At 41.9% G+C, this 21505-nt stretch overlaps 1 protein-coding gene across 3 annotated transcripts in view; it reads left to right on the forward strand.

Moving 5' to 3' along the window:
- Positions 1-21505, forward strand: part of SLC38A12 (solute carrier family 38 member 12) — a 148678-nt gene that overhangs the window by 39330 nt on the left and 87843 nt on the right. For all 3 annotated transcript variants that reach the window (XR_014788273.1, XM_084838017.1, XM_084838016.1), the window contains exon 8: positions 278-386. Coding sequence is in view for 2 of the 3 variants with exons in the window: in XM_084838017.1 (XP_084694143.1) it covers positions 278-386 (109 nt within the window). In the remaining variant the exon portion in view is untranslated. The remainder of the gene's footprint in view (positions 1-277; positions 387-21505) is intronic.

Consider the following 21505-nt stretch of genomic DNA (forward strand, 5'->3'; position numbering starts at 1 on the left):
CTTCCTGTGTGAGTTACAAATAGTACTGGGAAAGTACACATTTTTACTGTCATCAGTACAGCCATCTGCTTCTATTTTAAAAAAGAATGGAGCCACTCTTAGTTCATGATCCCCAAAACTGTTTCCTGGACATATGATGGAGCCTGTAGAAAAACGTGTTTTGCGTCTTCTCCCTGAACCTTGTGGGGGGTGTGTGTGTGTATATATGTGAATAAAAGACTCTTCATGTTTGCAGAAGTGTATTAATTATGGTCTGCTTTTGCTCCCCCCTTGTCAGTAGTGTGACCGGCAATCATTCATGCACTGTTGAAGATGGTACAAAGTATAATGACACAGAAAAGTGCTGGGGCCAAATAAGAAGGATTGATGCTTACAGAATGTATCTGGTGAGTGTCCACAACCAAAACTGTTGTGTAAACCTTATATCCTTTTAAAATAAATAAATAACTGATTCTTCACTTGTAGACATGCTATCCTGACCAGTTTTCCATTTGGTTAACTACTCACTGAGAGTTCTGTTATAGTTTTCCTCCTAGTTTGCTACTTTTGTGCGCTGCACGATGCAGCTCTTCTCTGCCAAGCCAGCAACAGCTACATCGCTTAAGCGATGCGGGTTGTACCAAAGTCTTTTTATAGTTTGTACTGGGATGCATCTTGAGGAATGACACTCTAAATACAGGTTCCCTTTATACTGCAACAACTTGTATGTGTGCTTCTTTTATATGTGAAACATTAGCATTTAAAAAGGAGTGCTCCTTGTGTGCTTGTAGACACCCAACAAATGCCCCTCTATCAAAGGTTTGTCTCTGTTGGTCCTATTGCATGAGTACTAATTTTTGTGAACCACCCAGAGAGCTCCAGCTATTGGGCGGTATAGAAATGGAATGAATGAATGAATGAATGAATGAATGAATGAATAAATATATTCCAATTGTATTAGGATTTTCTCTGGGTGAAAATCCTGGGTGTTCTAAAGCATCTATGTCAGGAGTTTGCTTTGACATAAGTGGCAGTTATTTACTGCACAAAATAATAATAATTTGGAATAAGAAATGAGGGGGGGGCATGACAAAACAAATACTATTTTTCCCCTGAAATTTATAACCAACCTTATGGATAAAAATAAATATTGCAGTTGAGGGCTGTGGGCAGAAGTGGGTGGCAGGGAAGAAGTGACCTGAGGCATTGTACTCAGTTTTCATGTGCAGGTTGGGGTTTGTGTGTGCGCCGACTGGATCATTTCCCTGAGCAGCAATTTTTTGTTGTTTTGCAGTAATAATGCTGGAGCAGGAGCTAGGCCTCGGGGATATTAACAAATGTCACAGCCTGGTTAATTATTTAAAGAAATATTATTGCTTTATTAAACTGCGTCTAGGCCCATTTCTTCAGAATTTCTACATGATTGAAGATTTTCTGACTGAATTTCAATAACTCTTTGATCCACCAGAAGGAACTCATCAGGAAAAGCAGACGTGCATTAATTACTGCCTGCACCTCCCAGATATTGCTCCTATAACTCATAAAAATAATTGTCATTAGCCAACATTTAAAAAAAAACGCGTGTCTTTGTGGAAGCGGTAGGTTTACTGCTCTGTGTGGGCAACTTCTATTATATTATTTTCTTTGCTTGTGTTTGTTTTGGATTTGAAGGATACGTTCTCATGTTTCCGGACTGTGGCAGCATTAAGTCTTTCTTTCTCAGCCTTCAATTCCATTTCTCCTAGCAGCTTTCACCAGTTCCACACAATCAGGAGTAATTTTTGTATTCTAGCACATTGCTAAACAAATGTGTAGAAGTAATCAGAAAAACTGATAAATTGTGTGGATCACTAATAGGTGCCTACTTTTAATCGGTCTTTCAGCCTTCATTATTTTCCACTTATTTGCTGCTGTAGCTTAGGGACTGCTCAAACGTTACTCTCTCCTTGCAACTGCTGCTATGTGTGATGAAATTGGGGGCAGGCCTTGGGCTCAGACATTACCTGCCCCGCTCCCCTCCCACAGCATTTAGAAGTGAACAGTAAAACCAAAGGATCTTGTATTTATTTGAATGTTGGATATATCTTACCCTGAATAATGACCTCACTAAGCTAATTAGAAGGTAGTTTCTGTTGAGCATGCCAGAACTTCCACCCAGACTCTAGGGTCAGGAAAAGAGGGATGCCTCACAGGAAGGTCGGTTAGTTAGGGAACTGAGGGAGAGAGGTCCAGCAGGCAGCAGAGGTGCAGGGACAAAAGGTGCTCTGGACAGGAAGGGTGTGTGAAGGGGGCTAACTGGTACATACTGATTTAAAACTGCTACTTGTCTTTGGTTGCTGGTTTGTAGTAGTGCCACAAATACTGTTTTCAAACAGGATAGTACTTAAACTCATAGGCCCAGTTCACATGTCACAATAACGCAGAATCCTTTTAAAATTCTGGGTTATTATGAACACAGCAGCAAGCTGGTACACACTGTCTGATTGCTCCTGCTGCAAGTTGGAGCGGCTAAACAATCCAGGAATGTTCAGTCTGTGGGTTGTTTGCCATCACTTGCAAACCAGGAGCTCTGGCTTGTTTCTCCCCTGACAAGCCAGAACTGGAACTCTTGCAGCAGGAGCAATTGGGCAGTGTGCACCAGCATGCTGCTGGGTTCACAATAACCCAGAATGTTATAAAAGATTCTAGGTTATTTTGACGTGTGAACTGGGCCATAATAATGCTGGCTGTGCTCCAGAGAGTCATTTTTGATGCATCAACGGGCTTTTGAATGCAGCTACTGGAATTCTGCACTTTTTATTGGTGGCATCTCCTCAGGTTGTGCTGTGTCTGATGTTTCACCCGCCTTTGTAGGGAAGGTGGGGCTGCAGCTGTTGGGTGTCATGGAGGGCTGCATCTAAAAAGAGCAGACTTTGAAGTTCTGTTGTGCAGCCACTTGATTGGGCCTATTGGGATCTCTATGCAGAAAGTGAGAGGAAGGAGCCTCAAAGATTGGCCTAATCCTCTAATTATATGCATTGACCTGTCAGTTTGGGGTACATATATGTTTGTTTAGGTTCTAGACGTTTGGACAGAGCCATTTCCAAAAGCAAATAACATGTTTTCTGCACCCCGGATTTCCTGCAGAATATGTTGGTGTGCTTTGTAGAAATAGAGCTTCTAAAATAGGCTAGGTCCAGTATGGGAAAGAAGACTTGGATGCCTCACTGAGTCCAATGTGACTTCCTTCTTTCCTAGGAAGTGTGGTGAGGGCTGTAGAATAAGAAATAGTAGACTCCACTTTATTCCTAAATTATGCAGGCTTTCTCAGGACAGTCGCATTTGCATTCTGTCTGTGTTCTTCTCCACAATTATTTGAATGTATACATTTTCTTCATCACTTTGGGGTCAGCGGTATAGTGGAAATTTCTGAACTGCAGGCACTCATCATGACAGCTCCTATAGCCACACGCCCAAGGAGAGTCCAAGAATGTAGGCAGCTGTGTGGATCCATATCAACAAGCCAGTTGTAGTGGTTTTATCTCCGCCAGGAGCAAATCTTTTGTAAAGCTTATGGGTCTTAATTGCCCACTGAAGATTAAGCCACCAGAAAATACATTTACATTAGAACAGGAACAATATATTGTTTCTGGGAAGATTCATTTCCCCTCATCTACTGTGAGATTGCAGCAAAGCTCAGAGGGAACAGGGAAGTCTGAGGAGGGGGGTGGCAGATGACAACCGTGTCCCTGTTCATCAAAAAGTGCTAACGCTGTGTCTGTGTGAACCCTGGCTCAACTACACCACTGTTTGGGGTTGTGCACCTAGAAAATAAAATCCACACTCTTTTGCATCGTTGGAAATATTTTGGTTGTATTTTTGAAATTGGTGACTGCTGCAAGTACTGAATTAACTAAGCATTTTTTGTCGTAGAAGAGACTTCTTGTATGCCTCTGAAGGTCCCTGTTTTTCTTTACTCCTGTCCCCTTCCTCTTCCATTGCAGTAATAACTTTCAAACACTGCATTGTGGAGCTGGGAAAGGGGAGGAGAGAGTGGCTGACATAAAACCCTATTTCATAGCTTAATGTCCCCAAAGTCCTCTGGAAATGGTCTCTGTTCCTCTGCTTCAAGAATGGAAGCTGAATGCCATGTACGTAATGAGAATATTTAGACAGATTAAGTTGCTCTCTGATGACTTGCCTGCCTGTGCAGCATTTCTAATATTGTTCTGCAGACTCCAGCACACCTAAGTGTGGCTGCACTGTCTGTACACAGTCTGCTGGGCCTACATCAACCTTCATCCTGCACAAATTTCATTGTTATCTCATCTCTCTTGGAAATTACCTCTGAAAGTACAGCCTTGCAAAATAAACAGGTAATGGAAAATGTTGTTGAAATGCTTGAATTGAACTTTCGGCCATCCCCACCCATTATGTCATTTGGGGCTGTGTTCTGCTTCTGTTCTTTCGGAAGACACAGATGGGTGTTGAAGCAGGGCTGTTTATTAATGGGGCATTATTGATATGTTCTTTATAACTCAACTGGAAGATTGGCTGACATGAATGTCCATTTTCCTTGGCCCAGTGACTCTGGCAATGCATAATATTTATGGTTGAAGCAAATAACTTATAGAGCCTGTTCAGACGTCATGCTAAGCCATGATGGTTAGCATTTTTGAGCTAACCATGGTGGCTTAGTGTGAGCCATGGCGCTAACCATGGCTTAGCGTAATGTCTGAACAGGCCCCGTGGTTAATGGAACACTTCCATATAGCTCTGCAGCAACAGCAGTCGAAAACAGCCATTACAGGAGTGGTGCTGCTGATGGCAGCTGTTTTCTTCTTTCTGATTCTGTTACAAAAATAAGTAAAAAATAAAAATTTTTGAAAAGTTATGCAAAAATAGCCATATTGCTAAGATGCACATCTGTGCGAAATCACCATATATTGCAAAAACACGCATTATCTCCATATATCACTAAAACGTGCATTTGCGCATATGCGCAAAATAGCTATATCGATATAGTGATTTTGCCCACATGTGCGTTTTAGCGAAATGGTGATTTTTGTGCAATTTGTCAAAAAATATTTATTTTTAATTTATTTTTGTAACAGAATCAGAAAGAAGGAAGAAAATGGCCACCAACAGCCTTCAGCAGCCCCACTCTTGTAATGGCCATGTGAGCCCCTGAGGCTGCTGGGATGCATGAGAAAGCAGTGGGAAGACTGCAAGAGGAAGGGTGGTTAGAGAGTGGATAGTTTAATGATGCTGCAGGCCATGGTTAGCTGCACTTGTGGCAGGGGGCTCGTAGTGGTTAGTGCTAACTACCCTGCCTCAATGTGCGTCTGTATAGGGTCACTGCCTCTGTTTGTTAAATCTCACCATCTAAAGCCAAAGTGATCTGACTCTGTTAACTGTCACATAACAAGAAAACATCATAGTGAATGATTTGGTGATGTGAACAAGTCTTGAGCTTGTATGCTCCAATTGAATTAGTTACTTCCTCTTTAGCACAAACCATAGTTTGAATCATGGTTAGTAACTTTATAATCCTGGTTTGGAGGGCAAGTGTAATCCATCATTTGCCAGTTTGGATGTAATGTGAAACAGTTTGCTCTATAAAGGAGGTGGGCAGAAAGTAGATTGGGATCTACTGGTAGATCTTTGGTTCATTTGCAGTAGATCAGCAAGTATTTCTGGCTCCCAATGCTTTAGTGATAGTAGTAACAAAATGACCCCCTCATGTTAAATTATACTGCTGTATGAAGAAAACATGGGGTAACCAGAAGTGTTTTTTGTGTGGAAGGACTGTGAGCTCTGTTCAATTCAGGGACTTAAAATACATTCCTGGGTTCAGAGTTTTCTAAGTGTATATCTTTTGCACCAAGCTCTGGTCGGTGGATCTTGGAGTTCTAGTAAAGAACAAAGTATATCCCACAAGTCTGCTCACCACTGCTGAGGAAGCAACTAACTGAACTGGGTTGAGAGAAAGAAAGATAGGGAGCACACCACTGTCATGTAATGGCAAACCATGATTTCATGTTATGTTCGAACCATCCTGTGTTTTTACTGGTTGTCATATATCATATTTCTGGGTCTAAAGTGATATGAGGCAGTTCTCTGGAGTACTTGTGGAACAGAACACACAGTTCTTTGCTACGTATTCCTCAATAAAGATAGCCATTTCTGTTCTGTGTCAGCTGGGGTGGGTATGGACTGTGAACTTAAGAATTAACTTTCTGTGTACTGAACCTAACTTATTTCATGCATTCTTAGTCTTACTATTGATTAGAGCTATGCTCTAGCACTTGAATTTTTGTCCTAACAATTTCTGTGAGAATTTAAATTGGAGCAATAAGCAGCCATCCGTTGGGTCTGATCCTGGATAACACACCATAATGATAAACATAACACCACCTCTGCTCTCCACTAGAGCAGTTTTACTTTTCCCTCTGCTATTCAGCTACCTTGAGGGCACAGAGAGGAAATGGCTGAAGCTCCCAAGGTAGAGGAAGATAATACTGGTTTGGAAGAAAGCATTTCAGAAAGTGTTATCTTCAGTCTGGCTTTGTGCAGTTTGGGACATTCTGGTACATCTGTTCTGTTAAGAGTTTGGGCTGAGGCTTTTTGGATAATCAGGACAGGGACTGGTATCTTTGCATACAGGATCGCAGATGCTGCAGTGTTACAGGGAGCCCAGCCGGTGCAGGCTGAGCGAATATGGGAGCACAGATGGTTTAATGGAGATTATCCCAGTTGGAAGTATGCTAGTGCAGTGAACAAAATGAGGGCTTGCAAGCACTTACCAATTCTCTTTAGGAAGGGACAGTGTCACCCCAGCCTGACACTGATTAGAATATTGAACAAGCAGAACCCTTTCTGTCTGATAAGGAAGCATTCCTTGTCTGATTCATATAACCAGATACACCAACACCGCAATGCATCTGTCATTAGATGTGCATATTTCTTATTTTCTTTCTCTTGGACTGTTGCTACCAGCCCAAGACTAGCATGAGAGAAATCAACCCACAGATTGCAATCAGCATCTTCACCATGATCTGGATCTCACAATCAAAACAACCCATGTGGCTTATTTAAGCCACGGTGTATGCAAGGTGCAGTTTCCATAATCACCACCTGGGTGCAACTTGTACTTGGAGCAAACATGTCTAGGTGAATGGTCCCAGTCTTATTGTTGATTGAAATGGTCATTCCCTTTCTTGAACATGCTCCCCAGGCCACCCTTTGGAAATGCTTGTGAATTTTATAAATTGCTTGTCTGATCCTAAGTGCCTTACACTGATTTGGATGTAGTTGTTTGAGCTCATGTAGTAAGGCTGCCAATACTTGGATGTTGCCTATCAGCATGAAGCAAACATGGCTTATCACAACTTGTCTTTGATGATTGCAAGGCCTCTCTCCATAGATTTGTATATTGTGCAAATCACATTTACATTTGGAGGGAGAGAGAGGGATGTGTTCATTGCAGTTATAATGTTTCTCACATGTTCAGAACTTGAGGCTCCCTTCTGATCTTGTTCTACTCTCTGGCACACCCTAATCCAGCACCGTGATCTGGACCATGAACTTCCCTATTCCATTGAAGCAGGGATTCTTTAAAAGCCAGGATCTTACACGTGTGTGTGTGTGTGTGTGCGCGCGCACCCAGGTCACAACCACTGCTGGCTCCAGCCACGCTCACTGGTATACAGCCCCTGAACACCCACCTTTGCATGTAGCCCTTGGAAGTGGTAGCTAGTGCCCAGTGGGGCTGGTAGGGTGGAGTTAAAGGGTCATGAGAGGCAAAGCAGTTTTTTAAATGAAGCTGATGAATTTTAAGATCATGTGTGCCAAGTGTGTCTGCATGTGGGCAAACTGACACAAAAGCACTCCTTTGGACCCACATTCTCATGTTCCAGCAGCAACTCCCATTGTGCAGACAATTGAGTGAGTGACTTTAAGATAATGAGTGCAAAACATGGGGGGAGCAGGATCCAACTTGTTGTTGATGATCTATGATTGTTTTTCTTATTATCCATCATAAGCCATTGCAAAAGGAGACATAGAGCATGCCTGCAAAGCTGAGTGTCAAGGAGGTGGGGGAACAACAACAAATAATAATAATATGCTCAAAGCCACAAAGAAAAGCAGCAACCCAGCTGCAAGTTGTGACAGCATCCAAAATCCACTGCTTTGCATATTGACCACAAAGCATCCCCCATCGATCTGGTACTGGTGGTGCTGCTGCTTTTATGATAGCTGCTTTATTTTGTTCGCAAAAGTTAAAACTCACTCCCTCGTGACTTTTATACACACACCACTCTCCCATATTGTTGCTGAGTTTAGATCGGTTCTGAGTTCTGTGCTGCTCTCCCCCTCTCCCCCCCTTTCCCTTTTGTCTGAAAGGAGCTGAGGAAATGTAACATACAGTGCTGGCCAGCTGTGCACAGGTGTGCCATGCGAGACCATCCTTTCAAGTAAATAAACACAATTGGTCAGGGGTACCCATCATCATTGTCCTGTTTTACGTCAAATTTATGGTCCTGATTGGCCCCATGGAGCCAAATCAGGCCTTTATATGGGAGTGAGGTAGAGTAGTCCTCTCTAGTAGTGTGGGAGGCAGACAGATTCCAAGGGAATCAAGTGTGCAGAGCATCCTCTAATTGCAGCAACAGGTATATGTCTGGATAGTTAGGGGGAAATAAGGATGGAGGTGCCATCTCCCTAGTCCCTAGACTGCAACTGTGCCTGGCCTTTGGGGGCAAAAAGTTGCCCATCTCTGCTTATACACTATCTTGAAAGGGCAGGAACTGAGAAGCAGTTCAACTGTCCTTCATTCAGCTTTTGCTTGTTGAGCTGCCATTTCATTTATGGGCTCCTATTAGGATCAGAAAAGCTTTGGGTGTGAGGAGCTGGATGGAGTACCCCCCCCCCCAATACACAACTGCTTTTCTTCTGGCAATAGCGGCTACCAATTTTTCCCAGCATCATAACATGTATTCCCCAAGTGCCCTGCCCCTTAGGAAATTGTTGTTGTTCAGTCGTTCAGTTGTGTCCAACTCTTCGTGACCCCACGGACCATAGCACGCCAGGCCTTCCTGTCCTGCGCTCTCTCCTGGAGCGTGCTCAAGTTCATATTCATTGCATTGGTGATGCTATCTAGCCATCTCATCCTCTGCCGTCCCCTTCTCCTTTTGCCTTCAGTCTTTCCCAGCATCAAGGTCTTTTCCAGAGAGTTTTCTCTTCGCATTAGGTGGCCAAAATAGTTGAGCTTGAGCTTCAGTATCTGTCCTTCCAATGAGCACTCAGGGTTGATTTCCTTTAGGATTGACTGATTTGACCTCCTTGCATTCCAGGGGACTCGTAAGAGTCTTCTCCAGCTCCACAGTTCGAAAGCATCAATTCTTCGGCGCTCAGCCTTCCTTATAGTCCAGCTCTCACAGCCATACATTACTACTGGGAAAACCATAGCTTTGATTAGACGGACCTTTGTCAGCAAGGTGATGTCTCTGCTTCTTACTATGCTGTCTAGGTTTGCCATAGCTTTCCTTCCAAGGAGCAAGCGTCTTTTAATTTCATGGCTACAGTCACCATCTGCGGTGATCTTGGAGCCCAAGGAAGTAAAATCTGTCACTACTTCCATTTCTTCCCCTTCTATATGCCAGGAAGTGATGGGGCCAGATGCCATGATCTTAGTTTTTTTAATGTTGAGTTTCAAACCAGCTTTTGCACTCTCCTCTTTCACCCTCAACAAGAGGCTCTTTAGATGCTCTTCGCTTTCTGCCATTAGGGTGGTATCGTCTGCATATCGGAGGTTGTTGATAATTCTTCTGGCAATCTTAATTCCGACCTCTGATTCATCCAACCCGGCGTTTCTCATGATGTACTCTGCATATAAGTTAAATAAGCAGGGTGACAATATGCAGCCTTGTGGTACTCCTTTCCCAATTTTGAACCACTCGGTTGTTCCATGTCTGGTTCTTACTGTTGCTTCTTGATCCTCGTACAGGTTTCTCAGGAGACAGGTAAGGTGGTCCGGTACTCCCATCACTTTAAGAATTTGCCACAGTTTGTTGTGGTCCACACAATCAAAGGCTTTAGCGTAGTCAATGAAGCAGAAATAGACGTTTTTCTGGAATTCTCTTGCTTTCTCCATGATGCAGCGAATGTTGGCGATTTGATCTCTAGTTCCTCTGCCTCTTCGAACCCCAGCTTGTAGTTCCGGTAGTTCTCGGTTCACATACTGCTGAAGCCTAGCTTGTAGGATTTTGAGCATCGCCTTGCTGGCATGTGAAATGAGCGCAATTGTGTGGTAGTTTGAACACTCTTTGGCGTTGCCCTTCTTTGGAATTGGAATGTAAACTGACCTTTTCCAGTCCTGCGGCCACTGCTGAGTGTTCCAAATTTGTTGGCATATTGAGTGTAGCACTTTAACAGCATCATCTTTTAGGATTTTAAATAGCTCAGCTGGAATACTGTCATCTCCGCTAGTTTTGTTGTTACTAATGCTTCCTAAGGCCCACTTGACTTCACTCTCGAGGATGTCCGGCTCCAGTTCAGTGACCGCACTATCATGGCTATCAGGGACATTCAGATCTTTCCTGTATAGTTCTTCTGTGTATTCTTGCCACCTCTTCTTAATCTCATCTGCTTCTGTTAGGTCCCTGCCTTCTTTGTCCTTTATAATGCCTGTCTTTGCACAAAACGTTCTCTTGAGATCTCCAATTTTCTTGAAGAGATCTCTAGTCTTTCCCATTCTGTTGTTTTCCTCGATTTCTTTGCACTGTTCATTTAAGAAGGCCTTCTTGTCTCTCCTTGCTATTCTCTGGAACTCTGCATTCAGTTGGACATATCTTCCCCTTTCTCCCTTGCTTTTCGCTTCCCTTCTTTCGTGAGCTACTTGTAAAGCCTCATCAGACAGCCACTTTACTTTCTTGCATTTCTTTTTCTTTGGGATGGATTTCGTTGCGGCCTCCTGAACAATGTTACGGACCTCCGTCCATAGTTCCTCAGGCACTCTGTCTATCAGGTCTAATCCCTGAAATCTATTCCTCACCTCCACTGTATATTCATAAGGGATATGATTGAGGTCATACCTGAATGGTTTAGTGGTTTTCCCGACGTTCTTCAATTTAAGCCGAAATTTTGCAACAAGAAGCTCATGATCTGAGCCACAGTCAGCTCCAGGTCTTGTTTTGACTGACTGTATGGAGCTTCTCCATCTTTGGCTGCAAAGGACATAATCAATCTGATTTCGATATTGACCATCTGGTGATGTCCATGTGTCGAGTCGTCTCTTGTGCTGTTGGAAAAGAGTGTTTGCTATGATCAGCATGTTCTCTTGGCAAAACTCTATTAGCTTTTGTCCTGCTTCATTTTGTACACCAAGGCCATGCCTGCCTGTTATCCCAGTGATTTCTTGACTTCCTACTTTAGCATTCCAATCCCCTATGACGAAGAGGACATCTTTTTTTGGTGTTAGTTCTAGAAGGTGTTGTAGGTCTTCATAGAACCGATCAACCTCAGCTTCTTCGGCCTCAGTGGTTGGGGCATAGACTTGAATTACTGTGATGTTGAATGGTTTGCCTTGGATTCGTACTGAGATCATTCTATCGTTTTTAAGATTGTACCCCAGTACTGCTTTTCCCACCCTTTTGTTGACTATGAGTGCTACTCCATTTCTTCTAAGGGATTCTTGCCCACAATAGTAGATATGATGGTCACCTGAATTAAATTCGCCCACGCCTGTCCATTTTAGTTCACTGATTCCCAAGATGTCGATGTTCAATCTTGCCATCTCATGTTTGACCACCTCCAGCTTACCTTGATTCATTGATCTGACATTCCAGGTTCCTAAACAATATTGTTCTTTACAGCATCGGATTTTCTTTTCACCACCAGACACATCCACAGCTGAGTGTCCTTTCGGCTTTGGCCCAGCCGCTTCACTCTTTCTGGCGCTACTTGGAAATACCCTCTGCTCTTCCCCAGTAGCATATTGGACACTTTCCGACCTGAGGGGCTCATCTTCCGGCGTCATCTCTTTTAGCCTTGTGATACGTTCCATGGGGTTTTCTTGGCAAGAATACTGGAGTGGGTTGCCATTTCCTTCTCCAGTGGACCACATTTTGTCAGAACTCTCTGCCATGACCTGTCCGTCTTGGGTGGCCCTGCACGGCATAGCTTATGGCTTCACTGAGTTACGCAAGCCCCTTCGCCACAACAAGGCAGTGATCCATGAAGGGGCAAACTTTTATACTGGTTTCAAAATAATGCTTTAAAACCTGAAATAGATTTAGGTGGGTAAAGTGTGCATATTTACCCACCTAAATATGTGGGTAAATATTTAGTGTGTGTGCTTTACTGACTTTATTACAAGAGCCACAGGGGACAAGGTGGTACTGGAATCCAGGGCTCAGCCTAGCTGAATATGATGCCATGACCTGTCCGTCTTGGGTGGCCCTGCACGGCATAGCTTATGGCTTCACTGAGTTACGCAAGCCCCTTCGCCACAACAAGGCAGTGATCCGTGAAGGGGCCTTAGGAAATAGAGAGCTATAAAAAGCAAGATATGTAACATGCAGAAGTCCTGCTTTAGCTGGTCTGTCTGTATGACTGCAAGCCTTAATTGATTTCTCATGAAAATACAGGTACTTAGAAATGGTAGATTCTTCTTTTGTGTCTCAAGTTAGTAGTTGCAAGGCGGGGTTGAATTTTGCTACTTTTTGTTCATCTGGGCTGGGCTCTCACTGTGTTTGTTTCAATCCTTGGAGAACTCCTTTTTCTGTGCTTTATGCAGCTGTAAGTTTCTGAAAGAAGCCTGTCTTCCTTGAATGTTAATACTAATTGGTATGGCTATTATCACTATTTAACCCAAATGGCCCTTGTGCAGAGGGCAAAGCTAGTTGAATACAGCTTTTCCATTGAAAGGGTTTTATAGCAGCTGTTCCATCTGGCTCTGAGCAATGCATACTTACCAAAAGTACTTTGATCTGAAGAGAGATCTTCTTATAAGAATTTATAAGGCTGTCTTATAAATTCAAAGAAGCCTTCCTATTTTGTATACCAGAGTTGAAGTATGAACATCTCAGGCTGGGAATATGCTAGTTACTTAATATTGTATGAAAACATTGTCAAAGGATTCATACACACTGGGGCACTGTGATCAGGGATCTACTTTTAGTCAAAAAAGTAGCTTATAGCTTTAGCCTATAGCAGTCAGTGAGGGTAAAAGATGTAGCACGCTTGTATTGTAGCTCAGCAATACCATCTTGGTAATGTTTGGGCATTTATGTGACAGGAACCATGCAATGTATATTCTTCTGGGAGCCTCAGCCATTTATAGCTCCTGTAGCATGTCTCTGCTGTATATTTTTTACATGTTTGTAAATAAATCAAATGTTACAGAAAGACACAGTTGACCTGCCACATTTGACATTCATTTGCATGTTTGAAAATATATGGTAAAAGTACTGAGGAAGTAAAAATTAACTGAGTCTCCCAGACAATGATCTGGTTTGTATGACATGACAGCCCCTGGTGAGTTGTCACCCTTGTTTGTTTCAGGGTAGCTTGTTGTGATTTCTGAACCTGGCGCAGTTTCCTCAAGTGTGGTTTGTTAACCATGCACAAGCCACCCTGAGAACCCATGATGTGTTGTTGGGTTGTTCAAGTGACTTGTTTTCAGAGTGGCTTATGTATGGCTTGTTGGAAAGGGCTGCAGAGCCGCTTGGCAAGAGCAGCAAAAAACCTGGTTGCTCCTCATGATCTCGCTAGTGCCCCCTCCATTCTCCCTTGCCATCCACCCCTCCTCCAATACATCGATAAGAAATGACACTTGTCAGTTTACTCCTCCACTTCGTTGCCTCCCTAGACAGCAACACACACCCCTTTTGGGGGAAGATTTGGGCAAATTTAGATTTATTTTTTCCTCCTTTGGAGAGATTTGCGCATATGTTACTTAAAGAAAACTTTTGGGGAAATTATGCAGATTTGCAGTAACTACTGCACTTATTCGTAGTAACTACTTCACTTTAGTGAATTTGCACAGATCTCCCCAAAAGGTAAAAATAGAAGATAAATTTGTGCAAATCTCCCTGAAGGTGAAAAAAATAACATTAAATATGTGCAAATCTCCCTGAAGGTGGAAAAAAATTACAAGAAAAGCTGTACTCCACTAATGAGTACATTTGTGCTCATTAGGTTGCTGAGATTGTGCTGCAAAGGCTCATGGGATACGTGCTGCAACTGGGCAGGAGGACTAAGGGGGAAACAAGATACTGCAAACCACAGAGCACTTGATCATCTGTTGGGAGTAGTATGGGTTAACAACCAAACAAGCAGCCCACCATGGTTTATTTTCCGCATGGCTTATCATGACATGTGAAGCGGCCCAATGTCTGCTGCATGTTTTCAGTCATGTATCTGCTCTTCAAACATTACTGAAAGAACCTGGTTGACCTGTGGGGGGAAAGTGAGGGCCTGTCATTAACTGTAACATATGAAATGGCTCTGAGACTTGTGACAGCAGCAACGTAGCTCCTGCTCCTTTGGCTATTATGGGTGTATCTTTAAGTCAAGAAGTAGACTTCTAGATTGAATATGTTTTCTGAGGACCACAAGGACTTGGTTTGGTATTGCTACAGCCAAGGATGTGTTCATCCATGTCCTCTTGCTTTGCTTCACAGATGCTTCATATAGTAAGCATATCACAAGTGCAACCTTCTAGGTGCATGTGTGTCACAGGGGCAACCTCCTAGATACTTATTATTGCACATCTAGTAATCTGAAGATTTCAGAACTCTCAAGTGAGGAGTAGAGATGCTTATATGACAGCTGTTGGCAGGGATCATCAGGTTGAATGCATTAATAATGATGATGATGATGATGTCAGCTGTAAAAGCATCATGTTAGGCTCCTGCTTTTCTCTAAGGCCATAGAGCAGGGGCAGGCAACTTGTAGCCCTCCAGATGTTTTGGCCTACAACTCTTATCATCCTTCACCAGGGCTGATCGCAATATTAAAAACTATTAGAAACAATACTATAAATTATGTTATACAGCATCAAAGGATTCCTAAAACATGGAATGAGGCAAGAACATCCTAAGCTGGGGAAGGATTTATCAAAACCAGGCGCATATCACCCCATATCAATGCTTAATCAAGATTTTAAAATTTGGTCAACAATAATAACTAGCAGACTTAATGGTGTAATTGGTAAATATATTAGATTTGACCAGCCTGGTATTATTAAGGGTAGACACATGTTTTCAGATATACAGAGACTGATAAATATATTGTAAAAGGTGTCATCTAGGAAAGAGGAAATAACTTTGTTATTACTTGATGCTGAGAAAGCATTTGATAGAGTTAACTGGGATTTTTTGGGCACAACATTAGAGGCATTTAATTTGAAGTCTCCGACAAGTATATTAAAATTGTATATTTATCCCCTATGATACATCTGATGATCAATGGGGAGATTTCTGAAGAAATTAAACTTGAACAGGGAGTGCGACAAGGATGTCCGCTATCTCAGCTTTTGTTTGCATTTTATGTGGAACCTTTGGCTGAGGCAGTCAGATCTGACATAGCTATAAGAGGTGTCAAATATGGATTGTCAGAAACTAAAATAATGTTATATGCAGATGACATTGTGTTATCTATGACAGAAATCAAAATGATATCAAAAACAGTTATGTTAATCCTGAAGAAATTTGAACTTTGTTCTGGATTTAAAATTAACATGAGTAAATCTGAATGGATTAGTTGTAATAAAACAAATGAAAGTAAGAGAGAATTGATGGCGATAACCAAAGTTAGATGGATGGGAAAACCAGTGAGGTATTTGGGCATTTGGTTTTCAGATAAAGTTACAGAGCTAACCTCATATAATCATAATAGGGTGCTGAAAGAGGTTAAGCAAGATCTTGAAAATTGGGTTCTCTTACCAATATCATGGTTGAGCAGAATAGCTGTTGTCAAAATGATGGTTTTACTAAAGATTCTTTTTCTGTTTATGAATTTGCCGATTTGAGTCTCAAATACAATAATAAATGCATGACAGAAAGTAATTACACAATTTATTTGGATGAAAAAACACCCAAGAGTTGCTGCAATGTCCTTATTTATAAGTATGAACAAAGGAGGTTTAAATGTGCCGAATATTAGTCTATATTATAAAGCAAGTAAATTGGTATTTATTTCTAGATGGTATCATTTGAATGATTTGATTAAATTAGAACAAGAATAACTTAAATTAAGATTGCACGATCTTCTATGGTTTACACCAATAAGCATTTTTAATATATTGGAATTAACACCTGTAAATGTGGCTGCTTAGAGAAAGGAACACTTAGTCCAGGTTTATCACCTTATACAGCTATATTTTGTAATGAACGTGCTATGCAATTAGATTTGACTGAAGCGCAGAAAAAAGTTTGGGAGTTATATAAAATGGATACTCTCCATGATGTTTCTAAAAATAATATGATACTATCTTATTCGGAAGAGGTTACTAAAATGCAAAACTTTAAGCTTCCCTGGTTCCAATATTTTCCAGTATTGCACTGAAAACTAAATATAAATTGTTTCATAAAGGAAATAGGTAGGAAAGGATAATAATACCCTCAGTGAAGAAAGGCCTTAAGGGGGGGGGGTATAAAATTCTTAATGATATTGAACAACAAAGAAGCAAGAAAAAGTTATATAGAGAAATGGGTAAAGGACCTATAGAGATCTCTTAAATTAGAACAATGGGAGTGGATCTGCAGGAACAATCCTAATGTTAATGGCAACTTCGTTAAAAGAGAACTATATTAAGTTTATGTTTCAGTGGTACTTCATCCCATATAAATTAAAACAAATATACAGGAATCGTTCAGAGAAGTGCTGGAGATGTGCGGGGATGAAGGCTGACTTTGTTCATGTATTTTGGTCTGGAATGCCCCCCCCAGCCACGCCTCCTTTCGGCCTCTCCGTGCTCCTCTTGCTAGCACAGAGGACGGGGTTGTTCCATACTGCCTCCGAGGCAACATGGAAGTGGGGAGAGGTCAGTTCCCAGAAAACACCATATCCTATGGCCGTCTAGCCGCTGTCTAGTGGCCATAGGATTGCTCCCTCCAAGACTTAAATTTAACTTGTGATTTAGAGCTTATTGTTAACCTTTTAACAGTTAGTAAAATACCAATAGTTGCTTTGTGGAAGAAGACCAAGATTCTGTCTAATGAATGTTGGTTCCAGAAGGTCTGGAACACAGTTTACATGATAAAATTGACTTATTTAAGAAGATATAAAGAACAAGGCTCTGTAAACAAGTTTATTCAGAATTGGTCACTTTTTGTAATGTATTGGAATTCTAAATTCAGTGATGGTTTAAGTCCTTATGTTTGAAATGTTATAAGTGTTTCTTTTTTCTTTTTCTTGTTATATCTTGTGATTTGTGAAAATAATAAAAAGGATACACAAAAATAAACAATACTTCTGATCATAAGTGTACAACAGACGAGGGAGACTTGTTGAATGTCATGAACCATCTAAGGAATAAGTAGTGAGCTCAAGGACACAGCTAACTTGTACGCTTTGTCCATGCCATAATTTTGAGAGTGTGATTTCTTGGGTTGTCACATCGTGATGTCAGTTTTGAGAAATCTGCTCGATTGCACTTTGTAACCGGAGTAGGGATGTACGAAAGTCACTTACCTTTTAACAAAATTGATTCGAGGTGGGGGGGAGGCGCTCCGTCCCTCCCCCCCGAAATTCTGGCCGGCGGGGAGGCGCTCCGTCCCTCCCCCCCGAATCCTGGCCAGCTGGGCCTGCAAATGGCGGCGGCCGTAGCCGCCGCCGTTTGCGTCCCTGCAGTCAGCCGTGATAGGCTACGTAAATATTTACGTAGCCTATCACGGCTGAGTAAAAAAACAAAACAAAACTGTGTGTACGCAAATGGCGGCACCCATGGGCGCCGCCATTTGCGTTCCTTATTTTGGCACGTCTTAGTCTACGTAAACATTTACGTAGACTACGGCGAAAATAAGGGGAACTACGTCTGCGCTATTTGCGTTCCTCTTATTTTCGCCATAGTCTATGTACATGTTTACGTAGACTAAGACGTGCCAAAATAAGGAACGCAAATGGCGGCGCCCATGGGCACCGCCATTTGCGTACGCGCATTTTTGTTTTTGTTTTTTACTCAGCCATGATAGGCTACGTAAACATTTACATAGCCTATCACGGTGTTTTTAAAAATTTAGCTGTGATAGGCTATGTAAATCTTTACGTAGCCTATCACATTTTTTTGTTTTTGTTTTTTTTAAAACTTGGAAATGGTGGCGGTGGCAGCCGGTCGGAAGACCAGCCGCCACAGCCGCCGCCGCTGCAGCCGCTGCCACCAGGAAGATTCACCGAAGGTAAGTCCCGTCCCGGGGGGGGGGGGGCGGAGGGGGCAGACCGTTTTGCCACCAATTTCGGGGGGCCGAATGCACTGGCATTCGGCCTCCCCGAGATTCGTGGCGAAATTCTCTGACATCCCTAAAACGGAGGTTGCTCCAAATGCTGGGATCTCGATCCATTTAATTGTAGAATAAAGAGTTACTTCTTATGGTAGAGGAATGCAGTTCTTTACTTTTTGTGTGAAACTCAGCATGTAAGCCTCAATAATGCAACATAAATCACATCCCCTTCTTTTCTGGACTATTAGTCTTCCCTTAACTTGGTAAATATGTTATATCTATTGCCTGCTCTTCAGACACATCAGACACACAGCCATACTATTTTATAGCCATTTCCTTTCAGCCTAATATCTCCCACTCGAAACCAGTGTTGTAGACAGACAAATGACTTGTTTTGATCTTTCACTTAATTTGACAAGGCCGGAATAGTGGCATATTTTCTCTTCTGTCTCCATGCCACTCCCTGCTTTGCAAGCTAAGAGGCAGGTTTTGAGGTTGAACTCGCTTGCTTTGTTCTTGATGACTGCTGTTGAATTGAGACAACAGAAAGAGCAGATGGAGGAGCATATTAATGTTAATAATAGTTAATGTGAGGAGCATATACCTTGCTGCTGTGGCTCCAGGGTGGAGACTCATCCTGGGGTACACAGTGAAGGGGGACTACAAAAAAGGGATGCTACTGGCTTTAAAGGATTAGGTTGTCGATAATACAGGGACTTAAATGTGTTTTTTGCACAGAGCTGTCTGTACACTTCATGATGATTTTTTTTTTTCAATTGAGCCTGGGTTATACTGTCACTCATGCTGATTTTGAACTTTTCTGGAATGCTCTTAAGAGAGGATTCTTACAGTTTCCCCTTCCCAGTACCATCAGCAAGGCCTTTGCGGAGGGCAAAGATTTGTCTTGCATGGTTATGCCAAGCTACATAGTTTGATTACTTAGAGGCCACACAACCAAAGGAGATACAGCCCATCTGTAGTAATCAGGAACACATACTGCCAGTTTAGTCATGCTAAACTACAGTGTGGTAGCCTTTCAACAGTTTCAGAGACTTAGGGTGCAATCCTATGCATGTTCAATCAGAAAAAGTCCTACAACTCCCAGCATTCCCTAGCTAGCATGGGGGAATTGTGCCTTTAATGTTCTTAGAATTTGGTAGCTCTAGAGTGTCAGGATTTATCAAAAGTGGTAATCATGTAACGAGCCTTCTGCAGCAGGTGTGTTAGATGAGATTAATATTTTTGATCAGGGGTATGCATATTCTGCATGCCTGGTGTCAGGTTTCTAGCTCTCCTGGTTTTACTTAAAAGTTTAAAAAGTGTTTGTCGCTAGTATTTCCTGAAACTCTAGACTAAGAGTTGTTTCATGGAGGCAAAGGAGGACAGGGCTACTGTAGCTTTAGTAGTTTTGTGGAAGATGAAACTTTGGCAAGTATAACTATATTATGCAGAGGTGAGAAGCTGCATCCATTGAAGTTCCCTCTTCCATGAAACTATTAAGGCTACAAGGCCCCCTGTCCTCCTTTGCTTCTGGTAATCCTACTCAGCAATGGTGCCTCCTGATTCTTTCTTGTATTCCATCACCATAGGTCTAGGCAAAATATTTAATATTTTATACCCAAAGATTGTGCAAGTCAGCCTGCTGTATTCTGAGCATATTTTTGGGGAGTAGAATACAAAAACCTGTGACTGAGGACTGCTGCTGCTTAGACTTAGTAGTCTTCTACAGATACCAGAGTACCAAATGTACACATGCTATATATGTTATGAAAAGTATGCATGCATTTCAGACACGACTTTTTACTTGAAAATTTTCTGCAGTGGTTTAAGGTTGAGTAGTCTTGAGTCCAGAAATAGCATCTCCTCCTTGTTATCAGATAGAGTGCATAGAGGCGAAATCAATATCCCCCCCGCCCCATGATTGGAATTGCATGAGGGGGAATGAGTGAATAGAGCTATTCTCTTTGGCTGATGTACCTGAGGATAAAATGTTATGTGAAAAGATGAAGATCTGGGAAGGGGAAAGTTGATGAATAGTGGCTACCAAAGGTCACCCAGTGAGTTCATGGCTAAGCTGAGTTTTTCGGGTGCAATCCTATGTATATTTAAAAAGAAAAAAAGCCTATAACTCCCAGCGTTCCCCAGCCAGCATGGGAATGCTGGGAGTTGTAGGCCTTCTTTTCTTTCTAAACATGCATAGGATTGTGCACTTAATTGTAGACTCCTAACTCATGTTTCTTAAGCATTACAGTACAGTATCTCCTCTGTACCAGTAGAGGTAACATTTTTATATATTATGCTGCTTTATATTAAAAACGTTTTCAAAGTGGCCTACAATGAAATTAGTTTAAAACAATCATAAAAACAATTACACAGTCCAGATGAAACCCAAATCACTAAGAGCAGCAGCGACAAGAACAAAACAGTAGCAAACCAAACATAGGAACTTGGAACCAAAGACACATTGAAACAGTATTGTCTTAACCTGCTTGTGGAATGCTGGATGGGACAAAATCTAGCACACAGGTGTTGTAACCTTTGGGGGTGGGGGTGGGGCAGAAAATAGGATGAGAAAAGATAGCACAGGTAGCCCCCAAGGACTGTGAGTGCTGAACTGCAGTACAAAATAATTGAGAGCTGCAGGCAGCAGCTGTTCACCAAGCAAAGAATAGGATGCGCCTGGAAGGGTGCCTTTTGGGGGGCAGAGTTTATTACAGAATTCTCTATATGTGAATTAAAAGAATAAAGGGAAATGCTGCAGTCTCACAGATGAGAGAAATCAGGTGAAGAGATTTCAAGTTACCGAAACTTTTTTGGGACCTGTATTTGACAATGCCTGTTAGCAATCATAAAATTATACCCAGCAGTGACTTTTAGACTTAATATAAATCTAATTTTAGCTGCCAAATATTTATTGTTGGAGTATATATGTGCATCTGTATGTCAGAGCCTAGAAGGGTTTGGAAATTCTGATGGCAATGATGGCTTCGGATTTATATTGTTTATTTGAAATATTTTTAGGCCACTTTTAAAGGTAAAACACTCTCAAGGCTGCTTCCAGAATAAATACAAATAACAATGCACATGAAACATTAATAAAA

Source organism: Heloderma suspectum, chromosome 2, assembly GCF_057233095.1.
Source record: "Heloderma suspectum isolate Gila_16-S chromosome 2, 16-S_ref, whole genome shotgun sequence".
Lineage (NCBI taxonomy): Eukaryota > Metazoa > Chordata > Lepidosauria > Squamata > Helodermatidae > Heloderma > Heloderma suspectum.